General features: G+C 41.8%; 3 protein-coding genes and 1 gene segment (V, D, J or C); 2 read left to right on the top strand and 2 right to left on the bottom strand.

The window, feature by feature from the left end:
- The window catches only part of LOC146963383 (Ig kappa chain V-III region MOPC 63-like), a 30536-nt gene that overhangs the window by 3774 nt on the left and 4213 nt on the right, over window positions 1-22549 (top strand).
- LOC146963387 (excitatory amino acid transporter 5-like) lies at window positions 539-5507 on the top strand. Its single transcript, XM_085767910.1, has 8 exons — window positions 539-588; window positions 696-909; window positions 1547-1646; window positions 3072-3305; window positions 3422-3616; window positions 3717-3851; window positions 3967-4120; window positions 4659-5507. Exons 1-8 carry the CDS (start codon window positions 550-552, stop codon window positions 4803-4805), a joined length of 1218 nt encoding a protein of 405 aa, XP_085624036.1. The 5' UTR covers window positions 539-549; the 3' UTR covers window positions 4806-5507.
- elavl1a (ELAV like RNA binding protein 1a) lies at window positions 6807-16315 on the bottom strand. 4 transcript variants are annotated; one of them, XM_085767913.1, is made up of 7 exons: window positions 16188-16315; window positions 14064-14123; window positions 11757-11937; window positions 11197-11300; window positions 10454-10616; window positions 10092-10317; window positions 6807-9994 (listed from the first exon to the last, which is right to left on the bottom strand). In XM_085767913.1, exons 2-7 carry the CDS (start codon window positions 14097-14099, stop codon window positions 9670-9672), a joined length of 1035 nt encoding a protein of 344 aa, XP_085624039.1. In that variant the 5' UTR covers window positions 14100-14123; window positions 16188-16315; the 3' UTR covers window positions 6807-9669. The 4 variants fall into 4 exon arrangements, with proteins under 4 accessions (XP_085624039.1, XP_085624040.1, XP_085624038.1 ...); XM_085767914.1 differs by having other exon boundaries at window positions 10463-10616; window positions 16188-16298; XM_085767912.1 differs by having other exon boundaries at window positions 10463-10616; window positions 11757-11949; window positions 16188-16280.
- tspan37 (tetraspanin 37) lies at window positions 17417-22464 on the bottom strand. The gene is made up of 7 exons (XM_085767917.1): window positions 22312-22464; window positions 21293-21484; window positions 21145-21219; window positions 20963-21061; window positions 19836-19988; window positions 19626-19709; window positions 17417-18067 (listed from the first exon to the last, which is right to left on the bottom strand). The coding sequence occupies exons 1-7, from the start codon at window positions 22372-22374 to the stop codon at window positions 17990-17992; spliced, it is 744 nt and encodes a 247-aa protein (XP_085624043.1). The 5' UTR covers window positions 22375-22464; the 3' UTR covers window positions 17417-17989.

The raw sequence follows: 22549 nt of genomic DNA, 5'->3' as shown, positions 1-22549 counted from the left end.
CAAGTTGAAGTTAATTCAGCTCAGTGTATACTGTATTTCACAAGTTTATTTGTTTTACATGTAAAATCTTTATGAAGTACAATGATATTCTTATTTATAATACTTTATAAAGCTTCTAGACACTTTCAGTTTCAGCTCAGCTTTCGTTGAGTTCACCTACGTAGTCACTCATAAACATTATGCTGCAGTTAGTTCATGTTGTACCAGAAGAAAGGAGTGTATGCATGATCGACGTGTAAAAAGAGAGGTTTAGCCGCAGTTCAGGTGCTTTTGTTTTATTTTAGACCTGCTTTCATCAGCAGAGAGCGTTAGGAAACTTTTAATTCACAATTAAAGAGACAAAAGACTTCCTGTCTCTACTGGTTTTGAATAATTGAGGTATGAAGTTTGTTTCATTGTTGAATCTGGCAACACGTGGAGCTTTCATTGGCCTTCATCACCTACCTAAGGAATGCATTTAACCCTCATAATGAAGACAAAAAACAGCAGTGACTTACTTGAAATACTGTTGATGATTAATATACAGTTTTTTCTTTCTTTTACAGAAACATGATCCCATCCAACCTGATTGAAGCAACATTTCAGCAGGTGAGTGGCTGAGACAAGAAGAGGAAACTCATTCTTCATGGATTGTAAAATAACGCTCGTTTATCCATCGTGCACGTTATTAACTCTTGTCTTTCCTCCATCTCCAGTACCGGACGGATTTGGTACCTATTGTGCAAACCGCTAATGAAGCGGGGTCTCAGGCCAACTATGTGTATGTCATGCCCGACTACCACAACCCTCAGCTGGGCCACCCGGTCTTCCTGGAGATCACGCCTGCACCCGACATCAAGTACAAGATCGTTCCCAGTACGAGCAAAGGCATGAACGTGCTGGGCATCGTCATCTTCTCAGCTACCATGGGTAAGAGAGACCGTCACACATCTCTGCTTTATTTATACAACGCCTATAGTGCTATACTTTATAATAACTCAGCCTCTGTGAAGGCTTTATAGCTGCTAGAGGCTATTACAACTCTGAGGTTGCCAGGTTGTGAAGAATACCCCCTGCCAGTTGTTTATCTGCAACATGGTATTCTTTACTACATTAAAAATGGCTGTTTTAGTAAAGTTTTCAATACATAACAAGCTAATTGTTTTTCATACAAGGCGATAAGCTCATTATGTTTAATTAAAGGGCAATGGCAGATAAACATGTTTATAATTTCAAAATTAAGTGCAGACAAGTTGCTCCTGTATCTGATGTTAAATCTGCATTATAGTGTATTAGCAGCACTTTACAGTTATAGCTAATAGGGTACAATGTAGTGGGTTTTATTTTAATCTAAGGGGGACCTATTAATAATGAATAATCATCATGTTATTAAATATTAATTAAGTCAGTACAATGACTTACTTTGTATCACTGTTTCAGATTTATTAATGGGGGAAAATTAGTTTTCAAAACAATTTGGTCAGTCATTAGTAAATGATTTGTCAAAAAGAAAAAAGAACGGTGACGACTAACAACAAACACACGTGGATGTCCGATCTGTTCCCAGGTCTGTTGCTGGGGAAGATGGGAGAACGTGGAGCTCCGCTGGTCAACGTGTGCCAGTGCATAAATGAATGCGTCATGAAGATCATTAACGCAGCTATGTGGTAAGGCTGCACTTTCTCTCTCTCTCACACACATGCACACAAATACACATATGTACATCCAGAAAAAGACAGAGTACTCAAAGTTTACGCAGCAGAGCTGGATTACATCTAAAAATACATCCTAACACCACCACACCTCAGTCACAGGTGTCTTAAGTGTCCTAGCTGCTTCTCTCAGGCGCTGACTCCCAGATTACGTGTGTGTGAATGGAGCTGATTTATTTATTAAATAACTGTATAACAAACACACATTATTTGAATGGGTGAGTAGGAACATACAGTGCAAACAGACACCTGAAAACAAAACAAAAAACATTGCAGCCACCAGGACATAACACACACACATGTGACTTTGTTTTTACAATATCCCCTTTCAAAGTCATGGGCGTTCATTAACTGACATAACAGCCTCCACGCTCATGGAGCCTGTGCCGTGGGGATTTGCTGGCATTCAGCCATAGGAGCATTAGCGAGGTTGGCCGCCGCTGTCAGGCGACTGCAGACAGTCGGACTCCTGTTAATCCCAACGGCGTTTGGATTGGGTTCAAGCCAGTCAAGTTCTTCCACACCAGGCATGGAGAAAAAAAACACATCTTATACTGTACCTGGCTGTGTGTGCAGGCGTAGCTCTCAACAAAACCCACTGCATCTGTCCTCGAGGTGCAATAAGCAAAGTGAAGGCGACTTTTTAAAATCATGAATGTCTTGTTTGCTGCTTTTGTTGGTGCACTGCTGCTTCATTGCAACAAGACTGTGACCCTCCCAACACAGTCACACACTACAGCAGGAGGGCCCAAATCCTTCTCAGTGAAGGGCCAAAAATCAATCTGGGTGGAGGGTCCAAAACTAAACATGTTGCAGTGCGTTAAATAAATATGCCTATAGCATAATTGTGCAAACACTCAAAGTAATTCTGAAAATTAATAACACCTAACACGATAACCCTTTAAATTACAGGCCACTAATTACGTGATAATGTCATGAAATAGCCAAGAAATAACGGTCAGTTTCATAGTAATGTCGAGAAATACAGCCAATAAATAACAATTGATTGCGTATAAACAGATCCAGAAATAATTGATTGTAACTGACAATTGCAAGGACTTCATGGCAAAAAATTCTGGCCTTTCCCAAAAAATGTAAAGCATGAAAAGCATGTGCAATCTTTCGCCTTTATGAAAAACATGACATTACTATGAAATTGACGGTTATTTCTAGGCTATTTCTTGACATTATCACGTAATTAGGTCAATTAAAGGGTTACCAATAAAACTATTGTTTATTGTGCATGAAATTACTGATCATCCATATGGCTATTTTTAAAGTAGGTGGCGGGAAAATAATAATAATCTAAAAAGTTCAAAATTTGAGCAGGGGCAGTGGGCCAAAAGTAATCAGTCGGGCCTTCCTCTCTCCTCTCCGCAGGTATTTCCCCTTCGGTATTGTGTTCCTCGTGGCCGGGAAGATCCTGGACATGCATGATCCAGCCCACCTGGGGGAGAAGCTGGGCATGTACTTCATCACGGTCCTGTCTGGACTGTTTGTGCACGGCCTCATCCTGCTGCCCGCCTTCTTCTTCTTCTTCACCCGCAAAAACCCCTTCCCTTACATCAGAGGGCTGCTGCAGGCTCTCGTCATCGCATTGGCTACATCGTCCAGGTGAGAGTCACAAGGTGTTTTATCATTTCAGCCATGAAGACGTGGCCGAGTCCGTCCAGTGAGTAGCCTATACGTCCTCTCCTCCCTCCTCATCCTTTTGTCTTCTCCGTCTGCAGCTCAGCGACGTTGCCAATCACCATGAAGTGTCTCCTGGAGAACTGTGGCGTGGACCGGCAGATCGCTCGCTTCGTGCTGCCAGTGGGAGCCACCATCAACATGGACGGGACAGCTCTGTACGAGGCGGTGGCGGCCATCTTTATCGCTCAAGTCAATGAGTACGACTTGGACTTTGGCCAGTTGGTCACAATCAGGTAAGAACAAACTCACTCACCGTCGTCTCATAATGAGCTTTTGGCGTTAAACTGATTATGTTTTATATTTTCTCACCTCTTGGCCTTTTTGTCCCATCAGTATCACGGCAACAGCAGCCAGCATCGGGGCAGCCGGGATACCTCAGGCTGGTCTGGTTACCATGGTGATTGTCCTGACCTCTGTGGGGTTACCTCCTGCTGACATCTCATTGATCGTCGCCATCGATTGGGTTCTGTGAGTTCCACTAAAACCTATTATCATACTAATATTCATTATCACTGGGGGGCGGCCTGTCGGGACAAAAGGTGAAAGATTATTTATTTATTTATTTTGTCTCTTTCTTTCTCAGCGATCGCTTCCGGACGATGATCAATGTTCTCGGTGATGCTTTGGCCGCTGGGATCATGGCTCATTTATGCAAGAAGGACTTTGAGAAAGCAGCTGCGGCCGCTGCAGCTGCTGCCACCACGCCCCCAGCCAACAACGGAGGTGGCCCCAAAAGGGTGAGCTGCTTCTTCTCTTAGTTCAAAATGTCAAAGTGCAAATTTGTGTGAAATCTAAATAAAATGTTAAAGATCCCATAATGTAAAATGTGAAATGTCCAAGTATTGTAAGATAAAGCAGATCTAGGCTCTGCATTGAAAGTATCAAAATGCTCAGAGTGTGCACGAGTTTGCGTTATTTAGAAACTGGGCCTTAAAACGAGGTGTCAGTTCTTCTGTGACTTTGTGATGTCACAATAACTCAGAAAACCATCAGCCAATCAGAAGACAGGCTCTGAGCCTCCTCTCTTCTGATTGGCTCATTGACCTGTTGTTTTTAGAGCTTGGGAGGGAAGATTTTTAACAACATAGAGATGGTTTTTGAATCTTAAAACCACATATGCATCAACATCTCAAATAAAACATAGAAAAACAAAAAGATATGGGAACTTTACACATCTTCAAGCAAACCTAATCAGGCTTGGTTTATTTTTTCACCCTGTTTTTGTGGATACCTTTCATTATCATAACTAACTGCTGTTTTGTTTCCTCTTCACAGAGAGACACGGTCATCTCCTTTGGTAATCAGAGTGTGGCGATGTCTGATGCTCCTCTGATCGCGCACCGCTGCGATTATGTGTTTGAGGTGGACGGAGAGAACGTGCTGGAGAGGCCGGTGGCCTGCTACAACCTCTGCCAAGTCTGACACAGACACACACAACAGCAAAGGAAAAACTGCCTTCTGAAGCACATCGATTCACCTCTGGGACCGTTATCAGACGGCCTGAAAAAAAAAATCCAGTTAGGGATTCATCGTTAATGAGATTATTGTGGTGTCAGGGTTAAACGGCTTAAGTTGGTTTTGCCTGTGCCATGCCAAGAACTAAAAACTCCATTACTTGATGTTTCCTGTGCGGCCCCACGCAATGTTTGACTGGATCGCGGAGGAGGAGTCGTGAGGTCACACACGACCTAAATCTCATACAGACACTGGTTTTTGCCCAAATGCATTTTGCAGAAACGATGAAGTGTTGCGATGAGATGAGATGAAGCTCTGGTGTTTATCAGTCAGTGGCGACACACAGACGCTCATAGTTGGCCTGTCCTAATGAATTTGATTGCAGGTTTTGAGTTGCCTTAACCTGAGCTCAGTGATGATGCTGAGAACCTGAAAGACTTGACAGCAAACAACAGGAAGTGGTAGTTCAGGGGTATAAATTCATTTGTTTGTCGAGGTCAGTCAGTCTGTATCTGTGTGAGACAAGGTACTTATGGATAGACATTAAAGCAACAATTACATAGCAAAGAGAGCAGAGAGCGAAACCACTCTCAAGATGATGACTTGTGTTTTTATACGTTATGCTTTGAATTTTGTGTTGATGTTTTTCTAATAAAAACCTACTGTGTTGAAAAATCCTGTTCATGAGTTTGTTTTCAAAACAACAACATCAAAAAAAGGTTTAGAAGGAGAGGGTGAACAGAAAAATCTAAATGATCAGCTATGTGTAGAGTGTCTCTCTTCAAATGGTAATGATAGCTAATAGTCCTGATCTGAACCTGAAGCTGTTCCGATTCATAAAAACACTACTCACACAAAAAGTATTGGGCTGCACCTAAAATGAAATGAATGCACATGTCCAACTCAGAGGCGTTGCAATAGGGCAGGCAACCAAGAAAATCGCCTACGGCCCCAAACTGAGACGGCTGACATTGGTCCATATCAGTGACATAGTATGCACATTGTTAGCATACAATAAGTTAGTGCTAGCAAACCCAATTAATAAGTTACTTTCTCCCATTAGCAATAATGCATTGGTTATTAAATCCTAACATTGATACCAACGTCAGTAGATCAGCTTGTTCTGTCCAAACCGTTAATAATCTGTATGTTGAAAGGGAACATATTATACAGGTGCATCTCAATAAATTAGAGTATCATAGAAAAGTTTATTCATTTAATTTCTTTTAATTGTAATGATTATGACTTATGACCTAAAATTCAGTATCTCAAACAATGTGAATATGACAAAAGCATTTTTAACATGGAAATGTTGGCCTTCTGAAAAGTATGTCCATCTATATGCACTCAATACTTGGTGGGGGCTATTTGACTTGAACTACTGGAAATTGACTTTTACATGATATTCTAATTTATTGAGATGCACCTTTATATCTCCTTGAAATTTCTGTCAACATGAAGCATTGTTACTACAAAATTGAAATATCATTAGCTTTGGATTAATTAACGGTTAATGTTTGTGGCCATGGCGGGTGGGTGGCAGTGGTGTGTGTCTCTTGCCTGGGGCCTCCATAGTGTCTGGCAACGCCCCAAATTAAATGACTAAATTATGATTACAGTTTGGATATACTGTCATCACTGTTTTCACGTGTATTATACGTATCATTAGCATATTGAGTTACGGTCAAAAATGTCGCTCACTGCTCAGATATGGTTCCCTAAAAACGGGTTGGATGTTCAACCTAACAACAAGATTTTAACTTCAAAATGTGCCTCACCTTTCATCTCAGCTTCAACACACCATTTTTTACATTTTGGTTATTTTAGTATTGATGGCACCAACAATGGTTAGATGTGAAATGTGGAGCCATGTCGCCACCGTCTGGTCTCAAAAGGTAATAACTTCATTTCTGCATCTACCTGCTGCTGCTGATGGGTAAAATAGTTTATATAGTCATTTTACAACACTGCTATTGCACCATGTTTTTATTGAAATGATCCAATGTTAGAGGACATTTAATGGACTTCAACGTAGTGTCCGTTCAGAACCAAGAAAACAAAAACAAAAAAATCAATCCATTAAAAACACTCCAATAAGTAACAAGTATGACCACATACATTGTCAAATAAATACTTGCGCCTCCTGATGTAAAATACACCACATTTCCATTTATAAATTAAGGCGGAATGCAGTTTATCAACTGCCCCTAAAACAAATTCACTTGCATCTTTCATGCAAATCAAACTAGACTGCAGAGAAAACTAAGCAGTAAACACAACAACGTGAGTAGAAAAAAAGAAATTATCAAAAAAAAGACGACAGTCCAAGACTACAACAAATTCCTATCGTCTTGCAAGTCACAAAGTATTGCACAAAGTTAAGGAAACAAAGGAAATACTAAAATCCCAAAAAATAGCACTTTTAAGACCAAAAGCTGGAGCTTGTGATGGAAATATTCCTTTTCAGAGATTAAATAGGTCAAATATGAAATGTCAGGTGAATTATTGCTGTGGGGGGAGGGGAATTGTTGTTGTGTGTTTTGTTTAAAAGTGAATCCTAAAAAGTGTGAGCAGGTACTGTACCCAAAAAATCCCTAATGCCGGCTACCTTCTATCGTGGACTGCTTCCTCTGTCCAATCTGTGGTCAGGTTAATTAATCAATTACAGTACCGATGCCAGTGCTCCACCTCTCAATCACCATGTAGAAGAAGAAGAAAGTCAAGACAATTTATCATCACTAGAGAAAAAATTAAAAAATTGAGCGGTGATACGTCAGTGATCTTTTCTAAAACGGACGATATGAGAGAGTGTTTCACTGTAACGTAAACAAAGTTCTCACTACTGAACAGTAAAAAATCAAACAAAGACAAACAATATGAAATCAGAGCTCTGGGTTTGGGTCTAAAAGCCTAAATCTTCATGAGAACTGTTGTTTTTTTGTTTGTTTGTTTTTGCAGTGTTATCAGACGCTCCCAGCACCCAACAGGCCAGGCATCAACAAGCAGATAATAAATAAATCCTGACAATCAAATCGCAACAGCTGGAAAAACAATATTGTTCCTAAAGTGACCGTGTATATTATTTTCACTGTGCTAATCTCATTATACTCTTCACTGGTTTATACTTATCTGGATAGCTCAGTGCTGTAGCCTGATGAAATGTCTGCAGGACCATCGCCTTCCCTCAGGAGTCTGTGGACAGTTAAACCACCTCATCTCAGCTAACATTGGTCCATGTGTTGTTCATCTTTCTAAAGGTTTAGTCTTGTTAAAAGCCATCCAGTAGAAACAATGTGTACCAGCCTGTTTTTCTTTTTTTTTATCGTTTTCTTTTTTGCTTGCTTGACCAGGGAGCTTTCATCAGCGCTACTACTAGAAAAATAATATAACAAAACTGCAAATCAAATCTTAAAAGGTTAAATCAAAAAAGAAACAAAGCAAACAAAACGTTCGGCAAAAAGAAATAAAATTTAATGGTTTATGTTCAAAGTGAAACAACCAAAAACAAAAAGGAAGAAAAGAAAGTAAAACTAAACTGAAATCGTTAACAAAGGCCATTAATGTCTCTCCAAACTTGAGATAAGCACTCGTTAAAACAAGTTTGTAACTTACATCGTAACAAATAAAAATCTAAGCCTCTAGAAAGAAAAGAAAGAAAATCCAAACAAAAGGATAACAAAGTAATTCAAAATGAAATAAAGGAAAAAAACAAAACAAGAAGGCAAACTGAGCCTGAGTGATGTTGCTCTGTCGGCATCAGGTGTAGCCTTAGTACCTCTTCAAACAAAAACAAATCAAAAGAACAAAAGCAAAATAAATCCAAAAGAAACAAACAAAAAAAGTAAATTCTCCTTGTAAGTCTGCTCAGAAAAACTCCTCTGGGGTTATAAGATCAAATCTCTCCCTGTCTTTGGTCCTTCTTAATTCCCTACTCGTTGACTGGGGATGATTTTCAACAGGACTCTTTAAATACAACTTAGAAAAAAAAAAAAGACCCTTTACACAGGGATAACAAAACAAAAAACAGACATTTCCCTCCAGAACTCATCGTGTTTAAAACTGTTAACCTGGTTGGAGGGAGAGCCAAAAAAAAAAAAATCCATAGATAAACATTGAAAAGACTGATATTCATAGTAACCTAAAACAGATTGGTTAAAAGTGCTCTTCTCTTAGATTGACAGTGAGTGGTATTTGTAGATCGGTGTGTCCGCTGGATGATCATTTAAGGCATCTATTTCTACTTATGATGAGGATCCAGGACAAAGCACTGCTTTCAAAACAAAACAAAACAAAATAAATCGAACAACCACTGGCTCCTGGCAAAATGTTTTGTTCTTCATCTTCTTTAGCCTGAATCATCAACTGAAATGTCGACACTCAGAAGGACAACTTCCAGGACTTAACACTCTGTCTATTCAGTGCACCGCTTCTCCTTTACCTAGTCCTCACATTTACACATGCAACATATAACGGACAGTATTTTAGCTTTTTCTTTTTTTTTTTTAGATAATTTTCAAAACATCATCTTGACATGGGGGTGTCTTGGGATTTTGCCCTCTACATCCTCTCCCTACAAATTAAAACTACAAGTGTTCTCAAGCCCCAAGCATAAGGACAAAAGATTCAAAGAAAAAAAAAAAATCAGTCTAAACACTCTTTTTTTAGACAAGTACAAAAGGTGCAGAAGAGTGAACATCTCATTTATCTCTGAATACACTAAAACCCAAACTGATGTGCCAGACTTTGCAAATATTTCGCTCTCTCAGATAAAAGCCTGGCGCAGGTGGTCTCCCTCTCCCTCTCCTCTACACCCGATTGTCCAGCTCTCTCTCTACTTGTGGCCCTTGCTGGTCTTAAAGGACACTTGCAGTATCTTGTCTCCGAGCCGGTAGCCGTTCAGGCTGGCGATGGCCATGGCCGCCTCCTCGTAGTTTGTCATGGTAACGAAGCCGAAGCCCTTGCACTTGTTGGTGTTGAAGTCTCGGATCACCTTGACGTTGGTGACGGCGCCGAACGGGCCGAACATCTGCCACAGGATGCTCTCGTCGGCGTCCTGGCCCAGGTTGTAGATGAAGATGCACCAGCCGGAGGTGGAGTTCCCGGGAACGCTGACGCCGCCCATCCCGCCCATGTGGTCGACGCCCATGGGAGAAAACCTGGAGGAGTGGAGTTTTTTCCTTTTTTATTATTTCACAAAAAGGTGTTATACACAGTTAATACATCTGCATTCATTCACATCATACCGCGCCTCACCTAAACCGCTGCGCCTGGTGATGCAACGGCCCTCCGAAGCGACGGGATTGGTTGTGGTAGAGCTGGGAAATGAGCTGCGTGTTCTTCGCCTGGTTTGGGTTGGCGGCAAACTTCACCGTGATGGGCTCGGAGGCCCCCGGGGGCTTCTGGCCGTTCAGGCTTTTGACGGCTTCCTCTGCTTCCGCCCGCTTGTCGAAGCGGATAAAAGCCACACCGCGGGACACGCCTAGGGAACGGGAGAAACGCTGGTGACCGCCTGAGATGACAGCATTTTACAACAAACAGCTGCTCTGTTCTCTTTTACAAACACAGAGGCACTATGTGTGGGTGAAGGTATTTTAAAAAACAAGGAAGTCATTCACCTGTCGTACCTGTACCCTGATCAACAAGTACCCGGGAGTTAATAATGCGTCCAAAACGCGAGAACATGTCCTCCACGTCCTTCTGGGTCATGGCCTTTGGCAGACCGCTGATATAGAGGTTGGCATCCTTTATTGTATCAGAGCTGGGCCGTGCGTATGAAACCTGGTAACAGGAAGCGACAAACCCTTAATTACACCTCAGACACACATGAACTTTTAAAGAAAAGTCACAAAAAAGTACAACAAGCACTCAAATCTATCTCACTAATGACATTTAAAACATTTTTGGACTAAATATAAAATCAATAATCATCTCATCATCTATTTATTATGAACAGTTTTAGTCTCTATTAAAAGAAAAACACAAAACATATTCTAAAAACAAAATGCTACCAAACTAGTTTTAAAGTTTTCTGTCTGAGCAAATATTGAGCAAAGTGAGAAGCATAAAGACTTTACAGCAACAAAAAAATGAAATAAAAACTACTCAAAAAGGTACTTTAAGGAATTAAATACACAAAATACATTGACTCTGACAGAATGCGTCAAATGAAATAAGTAAAATTAAAGTCAAACTCAACAGACATGTCAGATAGGGCAGTAAGTGAGCTGTAAAAGCAGCAGTATCACTTCCTCGGGCTGACATGTACTAGCTAGTTAGCGGACAGCACAGGAGCCACAGGAGAGTTATATGACATGACATCTTTGGTTTGAGAATTGTAGAACACCTTATTGCACGTTACCTTGATAGTTTTGGACTGTAGCCTTAGTCCATTCAGTGTACTGATAGCTCTGTCTGCATCACTAGGGTTAAGATAGTTAACAAATCCGTACCCTAAACTGTGGCCTAGAGAAAAAAAAAGGAAAACAATAAAATAAAACAAAAAAACGTTGTATAGTTCAAAAAAAGCTGCAAACAAACAAATAAATATGTAAAAACAAAAACAAATCTTAACATTGCATGCTAGTCTAAACAAACAAACAAAGAAACCGTCTACAGTCAAACAGGGCTGGGCTGCTTGGAATAAACAAATCAAGTCTATGGTGGTGAAAAAGCTTTGAGCAAAGTGCTAACCCAACTCAAGCAGGAAAAATCAATCAATTTGATCAATTTCAAACAAAAGTTACATTATAAAAAAATCACTGAAGGCAGAAAACTCCTGAGAGTAAAGAGCAGCTAATATGTGAATGAGTGAGAGGCCAAACTCTTGTAACAGGAAGTCCCTGCCATTTCAAACACAATCTTGCGTTTAAGCGTCGATCAGGTCTGTCTCAGGTCTTATCGCTTCAGAGCGTAGCATACCTGCGACTTTGTCTCGGATCAGCTTGGCCGACTCCACCTCCCCGATGCTGCTGAAGAGGCTCCGCAGCTCGTCCTGCGTCATGCTCTGAGGCAGGTAGTTCACGATCAGGTTGGTCTTGGCGTCCTTCGCCTCGTCCCCTCCCATGTGGTCTTCATAACCGTTTGACATGTCATACACCTCCTGCAAGTCAGCCAGGTGGGCCGAAGAAAAACACAAAACGAGGTAAGCACGCAGAGTATGCAGAGCTAAAGCTGGGACAAAAAAAACCAAAAAGCTAAATGAACACAACACGATGCAAAAACAGATGCCAAAGAAGATCAATTGAATCAAATGAAATTACCGCCAGCAGCACAAAGTCGCAAAAAGGAGAACAATCAGTGCTCCACATACGTCCCATCATTTTTTACTCTTCAGGCATCACTGACCTCGCCTCCACCCGGCTACCTCGAACAACCTCATTACATCACAGAGGATGGATACAGCAACACAAAAACTAGAGCGCACAGTGGGAATAAATCACAACGAGGGCGTGTGTACTGAAAAAAAATAGTTTATGGTTTTTTTCCCCCACATCTCTAGACTTAAAAAAATAGATCTGTTTGTGGCTACTACATGACAAGCACAACTTTCAACCAACTGGAAGAGCCAGGGATGATTATTAACTCCTGCACGTCAGGAAACATATGTGCTGAGGGACGTAATGTTGATACGAGGATGAAGAGCATGAGCCATGTATTGTTATTCATTAACAACAACAATCAGGCTTTGTCGCTCTCTTGCTTGCTCAAACACTCAGAGACAGACACACTGTTGTTTTTTTGGGCTCTTTCATTCATTCATCCAATCAACAATGAATGTAATGCCACAAGAAATAGGACAACGTAGCATTTTCTCTTTTTCTTTTCCATTGTGCCACTAACCTTGAAGCATAACCTTTAAAACAAACCTGCCCTCTCTTCACACACAGTAGCAGAAAATGTGCAGCAGTGACTTTTAGATTATTCCTAGAACGTTTTGGTTGAGAACAGCGTGATCACAGTTTTCAATACCTCAGAGTGAAAAAGAAGGGGTCAAAAGGTATAGAGTCACATAATGACAAGTATTATACAAGCATGTGACTAGATTTCAAATGCAAACTGGTCTCAATGTGGCGGTTTACACTAAGCCAAGCTGATGTATAAACAATGACATGCAATATAAAGGCTGCACACTGAAGGTTTGCATTTGCAAAGTAGGTAAGTCCCCAGATTACCTCAATCACATGTCACATGCGATCAAGACTGATAACCACTCTAAAAAGATCTGGGGTGAGTTTAGATAACGATGTAAATAACAGTGTCACTTAATAGTATGTTTAAAGGACAATTCCAGGCAAATTCAACCTGGGGTTCTAGTTTCCTAATATTTTAAGTCAAACAGAATGAATCTGAGGATTTTCTCTTTAATATCCCCTGTTGTGCAGTAGTGTAATGGGAGCGGACCGATCTTAGGCTGTTTACATCCCACAAAAAAGCTATTTTTTTTCACAGACGTCATATGAGCTATAATACAAAGTCTAGTCTCTAGTCGCTTGAGACTTTGTATTACAGCTCCGCTTACAAACATGTCCTCTTTCTTAAGGTAAACAAACTCCTCTGTGTATGTTTGAAGCCATCTAACGTTGTCTGTCAAAAAAACAGCCTAAGATCAGTCCGCTCCCATTATACGCTGCTGTGGCGATGCAGGGACAGACACAACTACTGCATAACAGGAGACATTCAAAAGAAAATCTTCAGATTCATTCTTTTAGACCTAAAATATTAGGAAACTAGAGCCCCGGGTTGAATTTGCCTGGATTTGTCCTTTAAACAACGTGTTTCCACTCTCTGTTCGGCAGTGAGTGTCATGGTGGTGGTGGACTGGACACATTTGCTGGTGGCTGAAATGGAATCAGGCTTGAAATGGGAACCAGTCCAGCGGTCAAACCTGACAGAGGTCCATTCATGCAAGAGAAAGGTTGTGATTGTGTATTCTGGTGGTTTAAGATACGCCGCCCGAGAGGATGAATGAGAGTCCTGTGTTAACCAGTCGACATGGACAAAACTGGTGGGAGCCAGAGTGCGTGTTTTCTGCGATTTCTCTTAATGCCATCTCACTTGTACAGCATTAAAAAATCATTAGTTCCAGCTAAAGAGCTGCACAGTCGTGACATTTCCTGCCATGTGACGGGACGTGGGCTTTCCAACTCCTCGTCTGGATCCTCACCAAAAAATATTTTATACAGTCACGCACTGGTTTTAAAACAGGAGCTGGGATCTGATACTCACTTTCAAGTACTTAATGTGTCCTCGACGAACTGCCATGAAGACACTTCACTGCTCCTGAGGCTGGATGGGGATGACAAAAAGAAAAGAAAACAACTTAATCAATGTAGCATTGATCAAATTGAAGATCTTGTCTGAAGGACATGACACAAAGACAATAAATCTGGACAAACATCTGATGCATGTAAAGTCCGACAACATTTTGTATTGTTAGACTTATGTAGAAAACTCCAACCATATTGCTAATGAGAGCAGCTCCTTTCTTCGGTTGTCACTTTGCATCATTTAGCTTACATAACTCCCTGCATGCTGCTGTGTATCGTGCTTGGATAAAGTGTTGTTAATCATCTTGTTCTCTATTAAGCCAGATGTGCAGGTAGCTGATGCACATGTAACTGAACAGCCAACACTGAATTATCTCATCTGTTTGTTTTGACCTTTCTTTAGCCAAGACCATTACAAAAGGTGAACTCTCTTATGGTATGTAGGGTTGGATGTAAAAAAAGAAAAAACTTTAAGGATGATACAGTGTTGATGATATTTCCATAATGCCAAAGTAGAATATACTAATAATTTCAATTTATACATGTAAAGCAACCTGGATCTGGATGACCATGATAGAATGAAAAAACCTTATCTGATTATGTCTTGAATTTTGGGAAAAGACTAAATGTTAGTAATGTTGTTGTGATGCATCATTTTAATGGTGCTACTTTATTATGTGATGAGCACCACTGCTCCCAGTTGAAACCCAGTCTAACGAGCTTGTTTTTAATACAGTGTCCAGTGAGGGCGTCAAAGTGGGTCCTGTGTGGTATTACCATGTAGCCCATGTTACTAGTGCATTTGCAGGACTACAGAATAACTTTTTACTAGGAGCAAAGTGGCCCCTCACTTAAAAATTTTAGGAGCTCTTGCAAAGCAAATATTCACATTTCCTTTTCCATTCATGATCCTCACACACATTGGCCTGCCACCTGTAATGACAGATTATAGCTTCTCTGAGTCATCCCTTCCACATTTCACCCATGTAAAAAAAAAAGAAGAAAAAAAAGTAAAATGTACTGGTTGCACATGTGAAAGTAGATGAAAAATTCACTTGCGTTGTCTTAAATTTTGGGGGCAAAATCTGGAGCCCTGATTTGAGGCTAGGGCTCTGTAAATAGGTTAGCATGTACAGTATTTTCAGACTATTTCACAAATGAATTTTATGCAGACACCTAAAATCAGTAGTTCTCCACATCTCTAGCCTCCACCCCCTTCTCTCTCTTGTCGATTATTTTGCATCTACTTGTATATGGGTTGGGGTACTGAAAATGCAACAAACCGAGGCAAGAAACTTGTATGCATGAATGTATGTGATGCACACAGAAGACATTGTATCCATGTATGGTATTCATATTGTGCTTTTTGGTTTTCCATGTCAGTTTTGATTGATTGCTCTCCTTATTTCTCCACATTTTCTGTTTTCCCTCTCACTATATCGCATTGAAATCCCAATAAGAACAATTTGAAATACTAGTGCATGTGTTTTTATGTTAAATTTACCAGCTACGAACACATCAGTTCATGAGTAGCTTCATAGGAAACGTGTATCGGCCTGGCTAGCATTATTAGCATTAGCTAGCTGCTGCCATGCTCATTCCATCCGATGAGGTGAGTAAACAACATGTATGACCACCAGGCTCCATTGAAAAAAAAACGACACAGTAACGTTACAACCAATTTTTAACCTAAACCAGAAACCAATGAACACAAACCACAACATTATGAGGATATACTACGTTTACGTGGCGGTGTGCGGTCGGCTAGCTCACGTCCAGCACCGTGGCCCTATTTTAGAGAGCGTCAGTTCAACGCGTCTCCACCGTCCCGGCGTCTAAACCAAACCACAGCGGCCTGCTAACGGCTAACAGGCCGCGGCGGAGGCTAACCGAGGCTAACGTTAGCCGCAGCTAGGTAACGACCCAACGGCTACATCACGGGCCGCAGCGACACGCCAGTCAACCGCCAAACCAAACCAAACCAAACGGACGAACAACGGCCACACAGCAGCAGCAGCGGGTAACGGTTAGAGACACAACCACAACAACGACGTCTGTCAGCATTTTCTTTTTTAAGTCTTACCAGCTTTTTTGGAGGGGTGGTTGGTGTTTTTGCTTTCTTCTCCCTCTTTTTTTTTTTTTTTTTTGGTCTTTCTTCTAGGCGACGCTCCGTTCCCTCCAAGTCGATCGACCTCACGTAGTGGGGGAAACAGAGGAAGGAGCTGCTACGTGCAGAATCGCGCCACGCCCACACATGCGCCCGGCGCCGGCCACGCCTCTGCAGTGGAGCCGCCGACTGAGGTCAACTGCCATGTCAACAGTTCATTTAGGAGCAGCACGGCAGCACCTAGCTCAAACTAGAGCAGTCCAGTAGGCTACAATAACACTACAAAACAACAGCCTCCATGAAGTAATACGAATCAATTTACGTTTAATCAACATCTCAGTGAAAAGTATAACTATAACAGATAGGGGAGAGACTGTGGTAAGTTGAGCATAGGGGCAAGTTGAGCCATCCACCCCTTTACTTGTTGTTAGGAAACCATAAGAAAAATAATTAAATATTTAGGAGGAAGGCAGCATTTCATGGAGTCTGTAAAGGTAAGAACCACTTGAGTAAAGTGGTTACACATTTATGTCCCCCCCAAAGAAAAATATTTTATACTCTCAAAAGTGAATTCAGTTGATCGTGGTTTCATGAGAATTGAGTGAGTGAATGAGTGTTTAGACCAAAAGAGATAATTATAAATTTGTTTTATACCTCAGTTGTGGTAGCCTATGTATGAGCTACAACATGAGGAAGTAAGCCAAGAATGTAAGTGCACCATTTTAGCTGTGGGGACCAAGAAAGTCAATATGGTAGCTGTAGGGTAAGCTGAGCCACTTGGCCAAGGGTAAGTTGAGCCACCTGTGACTGCCCCAATACACTTTATGGGTGTATTTTGGCTGTCTATAGGCTATGTCCAAATTATTAAATCCAGATTCTGTATTTTTATGTATAGGGCCTACACTAAGTATGTTCTTGAGAAGAGGTAAAGTTATTTATGGTAAGCCAAGCTTTACTTTCAGAAAGAAAGATGAGAGATTCAATGTAAATGCAAAACTCCCCAAAGCTCAGTGAGTTGGTGGCTCAGCAGGAGGTCCCAGTCCCAGCAGTTTGTGTTTCCCTGCAACCTGGACAGGTTGAATATTGAGTAAAGGGGGAGGTGAGAGATGGAGGGGTGGCTTCTATTGCACAATTAGGTGCTGTGTCAAGCAAAGACCGAATTAAATTAAACTAAAATAAACTTACACGCGTAAGCTGTGCCACAAGACCACTTTTTTTGGACATGCTATATTATTATATCAAACAGTTATACACTCATTCTGTTTGTTTGTAGGAATTCACAACATCCTGAAATATAAGTTAGCAACAAAACTATAATTGCCTTGATGCAGTGACCCTGAATATGAAAAGTGGCTCAGCTTCCTCTCTCCTATAATTTTACTTTGAATTAATGCTAACACGACACCGGAAAAAATCCATAAAGACTTCCCAAATAATACATCATCAAATCACATTGATTTGTTTAGTAATTATACTGGAATATGTGAAATAGGCCTGCGCTATGATGTCATCAAATCAAAGACAATTATAAGTTGCAATTGTTTGTCCTTTTAGGACAATTCAGCTGAGTCATCGTAATCTTCTTTCTGGTGTCAGATGATCCAGTCATCGACAACACAACAGCATGACTGTGCACAACAACTTTCACCACTTTGATGTTGCATGTTTTGCAGTGTGCAGGAGTATCGTAGCGAAAGAGAAATTGAGGTCCAACAATAAAACTATAATATAATATCATAGTATTTGTGCAAAGTGCAGCAGTCCTGTCCCATATGTCTTTAGTTTTTGTCCAATATGCGATATTCCATTAACGGCCGGTCCCGCATCAGCTGTGCCACCGTCAGAAACACAACAAACTACAGGAAGAAAGGAAAGGAGAAGATGGTTCTTGTTAGCTGCCATATTAAATAATAATTCACTTCTAAAACAGATATATCTGTATGAAACAATTGAACACCCATGAAAGCATGTGTGTAATAATTGTCCATATTACTCTTTTTCTAAAGATTAAAGACTATTAACAACCCTTTTATAGCTATATAGCTTGATTAAAGCTATGGTCTACGATTTGGAGCATTGGTAATTATTATTAACATGGTTTATACAGCGATTATGGTCCTGTGGTCCGATATACACAATATAAATAGCAAAAAGAACCAAAAAAATCCATTCAGTCTATCAGCCGTGGGCCTGCATAGAAATTGACCAATGGGCGCCGCGCGCCCCGTCCGGCTCCCACTGGCTCGTACCCTCCATCCTATCCCCTCGTCTCGCCTGCTCCTCCTCGACCCGCCTCGTCCCCACCGCCTCCGCTTAGAAACTATAAGTAGTTGTAACCGCTCTGAGCTGCTCAGCCACAGACACATGAACCCACCAATTCAGCACCTGCTGCCCTCCACCCCCGGTCGGTCTGCCGAAAAAAAGCCCCACTAGGATTCAGAGAAGCACAGTACAGAAGCACAGAATGTGTTGCTGCCCGTATTACTAGTACCGGTGCCGCGTCGAGTCTCCCTGATCCTCTCCCCGACACACAGCCGCTTCCAGCCGCAGCCTGAGCGGGTCTCTGCACTGCGGCACCACGGAGCTCCAGGCCCCGGTCTTCCTGCTCCTCTCCCCCAGAGACAGCACCCTGTGTCCGGTCACCCAGCGCGAGGAGTCTCCCTGTAGCATGAGGCTGTGCTAATGGTTGCTAATGGCGGCGCTGCTCGTACCATTGGTCGCCGCGGTCCCGTTGCCGGGGACGGCGACGACGGTACTGGCACCGCCTCGTTACCGGCAGCTGGTGCACAGCGGCGGCGCCAGCCCCGATGCCGCCGCTGTGCACCAGCTGCCGGTAACGAGGCGGTATTAGTGGGCTAGCGCCGAGCACAGCCTCATGCTACAGGGAGACTCTTGGCGCTGGGTGACCCAGGACAGGGTCCTGTGTCTGGGGAAGAGGAGCAGGAAGAGTCGGGGCCTGGAGCCCCGTGGTGCCGCGGTGCAGAGAGACCCAGGCTGCAGCGGTGGTGCTGAGTTTATGTTGAACAGGTAATCTTTGGTTTTATTGTGGAAGTTGTGACTGTGAATATGACATTTTACTCCGCATTCAAAGCCGCGTTTGGTTTCTGCAGGCAGCAGGCTTGTTGCCTGCTCCGCTCTGCTCTGTGAGGGGAGGGGGGGGAGGCGTGTAGCGAGGAGGTCCCGAGGGGCGGGCCATACGAGCTCAGAGGGGAGGGGCGGGGGTGTGTGAGAGGTGCTTTTTTCAAATTTTTCTCATCCTCTTTCAAAACGTAGACCATAGCTTTAAAGCCAAATTAATATTATTTCAACTTTCAGGAGTTTCAATCCAGTATAGCAAAAGTTAGTCGGTGTTTCTTTTTTCAGTTAGTGTATATGTTGCGTTTATAAAGAATAAAAGACAGAAAAGTTTCACACCTCCACTAGAAAAACCACTGGGAAGCACCAGATAATAAAACTCAGTACAAAGTGTAAAGCCACCTCCAGCTCCACCTGGCAGCCCTGAAACAGAGAGACATGAGCACAGAAACAGAAAATCAGAGAGGATGGAGGTTTGTTGTGTGTGTGTGTGTGTGTGTGTGTGTGTGTGTGTGAGTGCTGCTGGGTTTACCAGGATGTGTAGGCTACCTGTGGGTAAAGCTGCCACGGCTGCTCCACGCTGCCGGTGCAGGAGGGGAACGAAGAGTTGCAGCAGCTCTGAGGGACGCTGAGTCCTCCAGTACTGTTAAACCAGGAGGTTTGGAGCCAGTCCCTGTAGTCATGGATACCACAGCACTGCAACTAACAGGGATCAAAACACAACATGCTCAGTCTACTCACTATTTATTAATATAACACAATGGAAATCTTTATCTCCAGGAAATGTGCGTATCAGTCATTACAGGCACAATCTTTTCCTGTTTTTTCCTTAAAGGGACAACGAGGAGTTTTGGAAAAGCGAAGCGTTTTCACACTACATTTATGAGCCTCCGCGCGCACCGTGAAATTCTTTGACCGGCGCAAGACGGACTCATGTTTTCATTCATCAAGAATTAAAGTCAGAGGTTCGAAGACGATCACATACCGTCGTAGTTCCGACCATAAACGGCGATTCGGCTGCGTTATTCTCATGACTCGCCACAAAACCGAAAGTAAAGAAACACTGGTCGGCTCGACCAGCATTTCCGCCACCACTAATAATAACAAAATAACGATAGAGACAAAACGATATATTTATCGAAAATGGGCCCATTAACAAGTGTGGGTAGCGTAGATTCATCCACATTAACGTGAGACTTTTTTATAACCAAATAGAAACTCCTCGTTGTCCCTTTAATTTAAATATCACTTTACGATCATTTTGTTGTCTTTGTGGTGGCTTTACGTGTCTTTACAATGGCTTTGTCTGTTTATAATAAGTATCTTTGTCTGTTTCACTTTTCTTGGTGGTCTTTTTTCATTTTTTTCAGATAAAACCCAGTGGTGTCTTCTTGACCCTAGCCAATATGGTCTGTTACAGGATGGCTGCAGGATGTAACCACCACACTTATTGTGCTATTTAAATTTTAAATTAGTGTACGCAGATGGAAAAATGCAAAGATAAATTGGGGGGATTTCCTCTTTTAAAAACAGATATTGTTACAGGAAGTGTGCTCTAAGGCTTTAACACTCAGCTGTAGATGTTGGTGTTTGTTTTTATATTTTTTACTACTTAAAGTCTTTAATATGTTGTTGTGGATTCCTCTAAAACTCAGTTAACATGAGTGAGCACTCACCTCCTCTTGTGTGGCATCCACAGCTTCAGAGTTGAGGTCCTGGCTGCTCCCTGTGTAATTTTGAAACACTTCACTGAGGGACGTTATCTCTGAATCCAACTTAAAAAAAAAAAAAAACACAAGTCAGAAGAGACATCTACCATAAATGAGTAAAGATCAGTGCAGCTGGACTTTCATTGTACCTTTGTGGAGTGGAAATAAGCCAACGCGGAGGCCGAACTTTCCAGACAAAAGACCACAACTAGTAGATAAACAAACTGGAGAAGAGCACACTTTAATACATACAGTGCATAGATCCTCATGCATACACACAATCACCAATAGCCTTACCAGTCCCTGCAGAAAGGTGGAGTCTTTGAGGCTCAGCAATGTGCCAAGGCATCCGCTGACCACAAGGAAACCAGCGCTGACCAGAACGAGGATAGCCGGCATGGTGATGTAGGCGTGAGAAAAGAATAAGCTGCTGTAACTGTATTTCATCAGCAGGTAGACTCCACTCAGCCCCACCACCAACCCCATCACCTGGCAAAGGAAGAACAAAGACTAAACTCACCAGGGCCCATTTTCAAAAGCAAAGGAGGCAGTGACAATTATAACTTAGTGAGGATAATGCAAAAGTGTTTAAGTAGTATATAACAAACTTTTTGACTGACAGACTGAGAACAAGCTGCCTCTTACAATGAAGCGCTGCATGTATATGCTTTATATATAAAGCATACTCTTGCATTTTTCTAGGGTGTTAATTCTACATCAATGCAGTTTATTTATCACCTGCAAATCTCTTGGAAAAAATTGCCATTGTTAAAGTTGTGGAGTAATTATTTGCCAGTTAACATAAAAACCTCTCCTGAAACAGATGATAGATGTGCATGTCATGGGAATCAAACCAACTCAAGGCAACAAAATGAGGGATATTGTAAACTTACACCCAGCCAGGGTAGTAAAATATATTTAATGATTTAAAACTGATGGTTAAACCTGAAGTCTGAAGTTTCTTAATGACATTATAACTTCACAAATAAACACATTAAAAATACGGTTTCAAGTTTGATATGAAGTTTGAAAAACAACACACGTCTTTAGACTGATAATCCTATTTCCTCAAAAAAAAAAGAAAACAAGTGCGCACATGCGTCACATGACCTCTCTGAGTGCAACCAATACACACACACACATCTCAACGACCACTAGTAGCTCTATTTTAACATTGTTGTAAACAATATAGTATAGGCCCAGCAGTATTAGCCTATGTATTGCTATATGATGAATTGGCATGCGTATTTTGTGTGAGATTAAAAGGGAAACACAACAAGCTGAGAACATATAAACACTAGTAAAGTCTCACTTACCCACAGAAGCTGAGACGCCAGCTGGAGACAGGTTTTCAGAGCGTTTCTCCTTTGGTTGTTCATTTTTCAGGCGCCAGGATCGGCGCGTAAAGAACCGGACCGTTACGCGAAGACAGCACGAGACAGGCAGAGTTGGAGGCAGGAAGTACAACGTCTTTTTTTTTTATATTGAGCAGTAGTCTGCTGCAGCTTTCCCTTCCTTCCGCAGTGGCTGAAACCAGCTTCCTCAAAAACAAAC

This window comes from Trachurus japonicus, chromosome 22, assembly GCF_045865225.1.
Source record: "Trachurus japonicus isolate A0001 chromosome 22, Traja_1.0".
NCBI classification, from domain to species: domain Eukaryota; kingdom Metazoa; phylum Chordata; class Actinopteri; order Carangiformes; family Carangidae; genus Trachurus; species Trachurus japonicus.
Note: the sequence above shows the minus strand (reverse complement) of the source record. Positions and strands in the feature narration are given on the sequence as shown.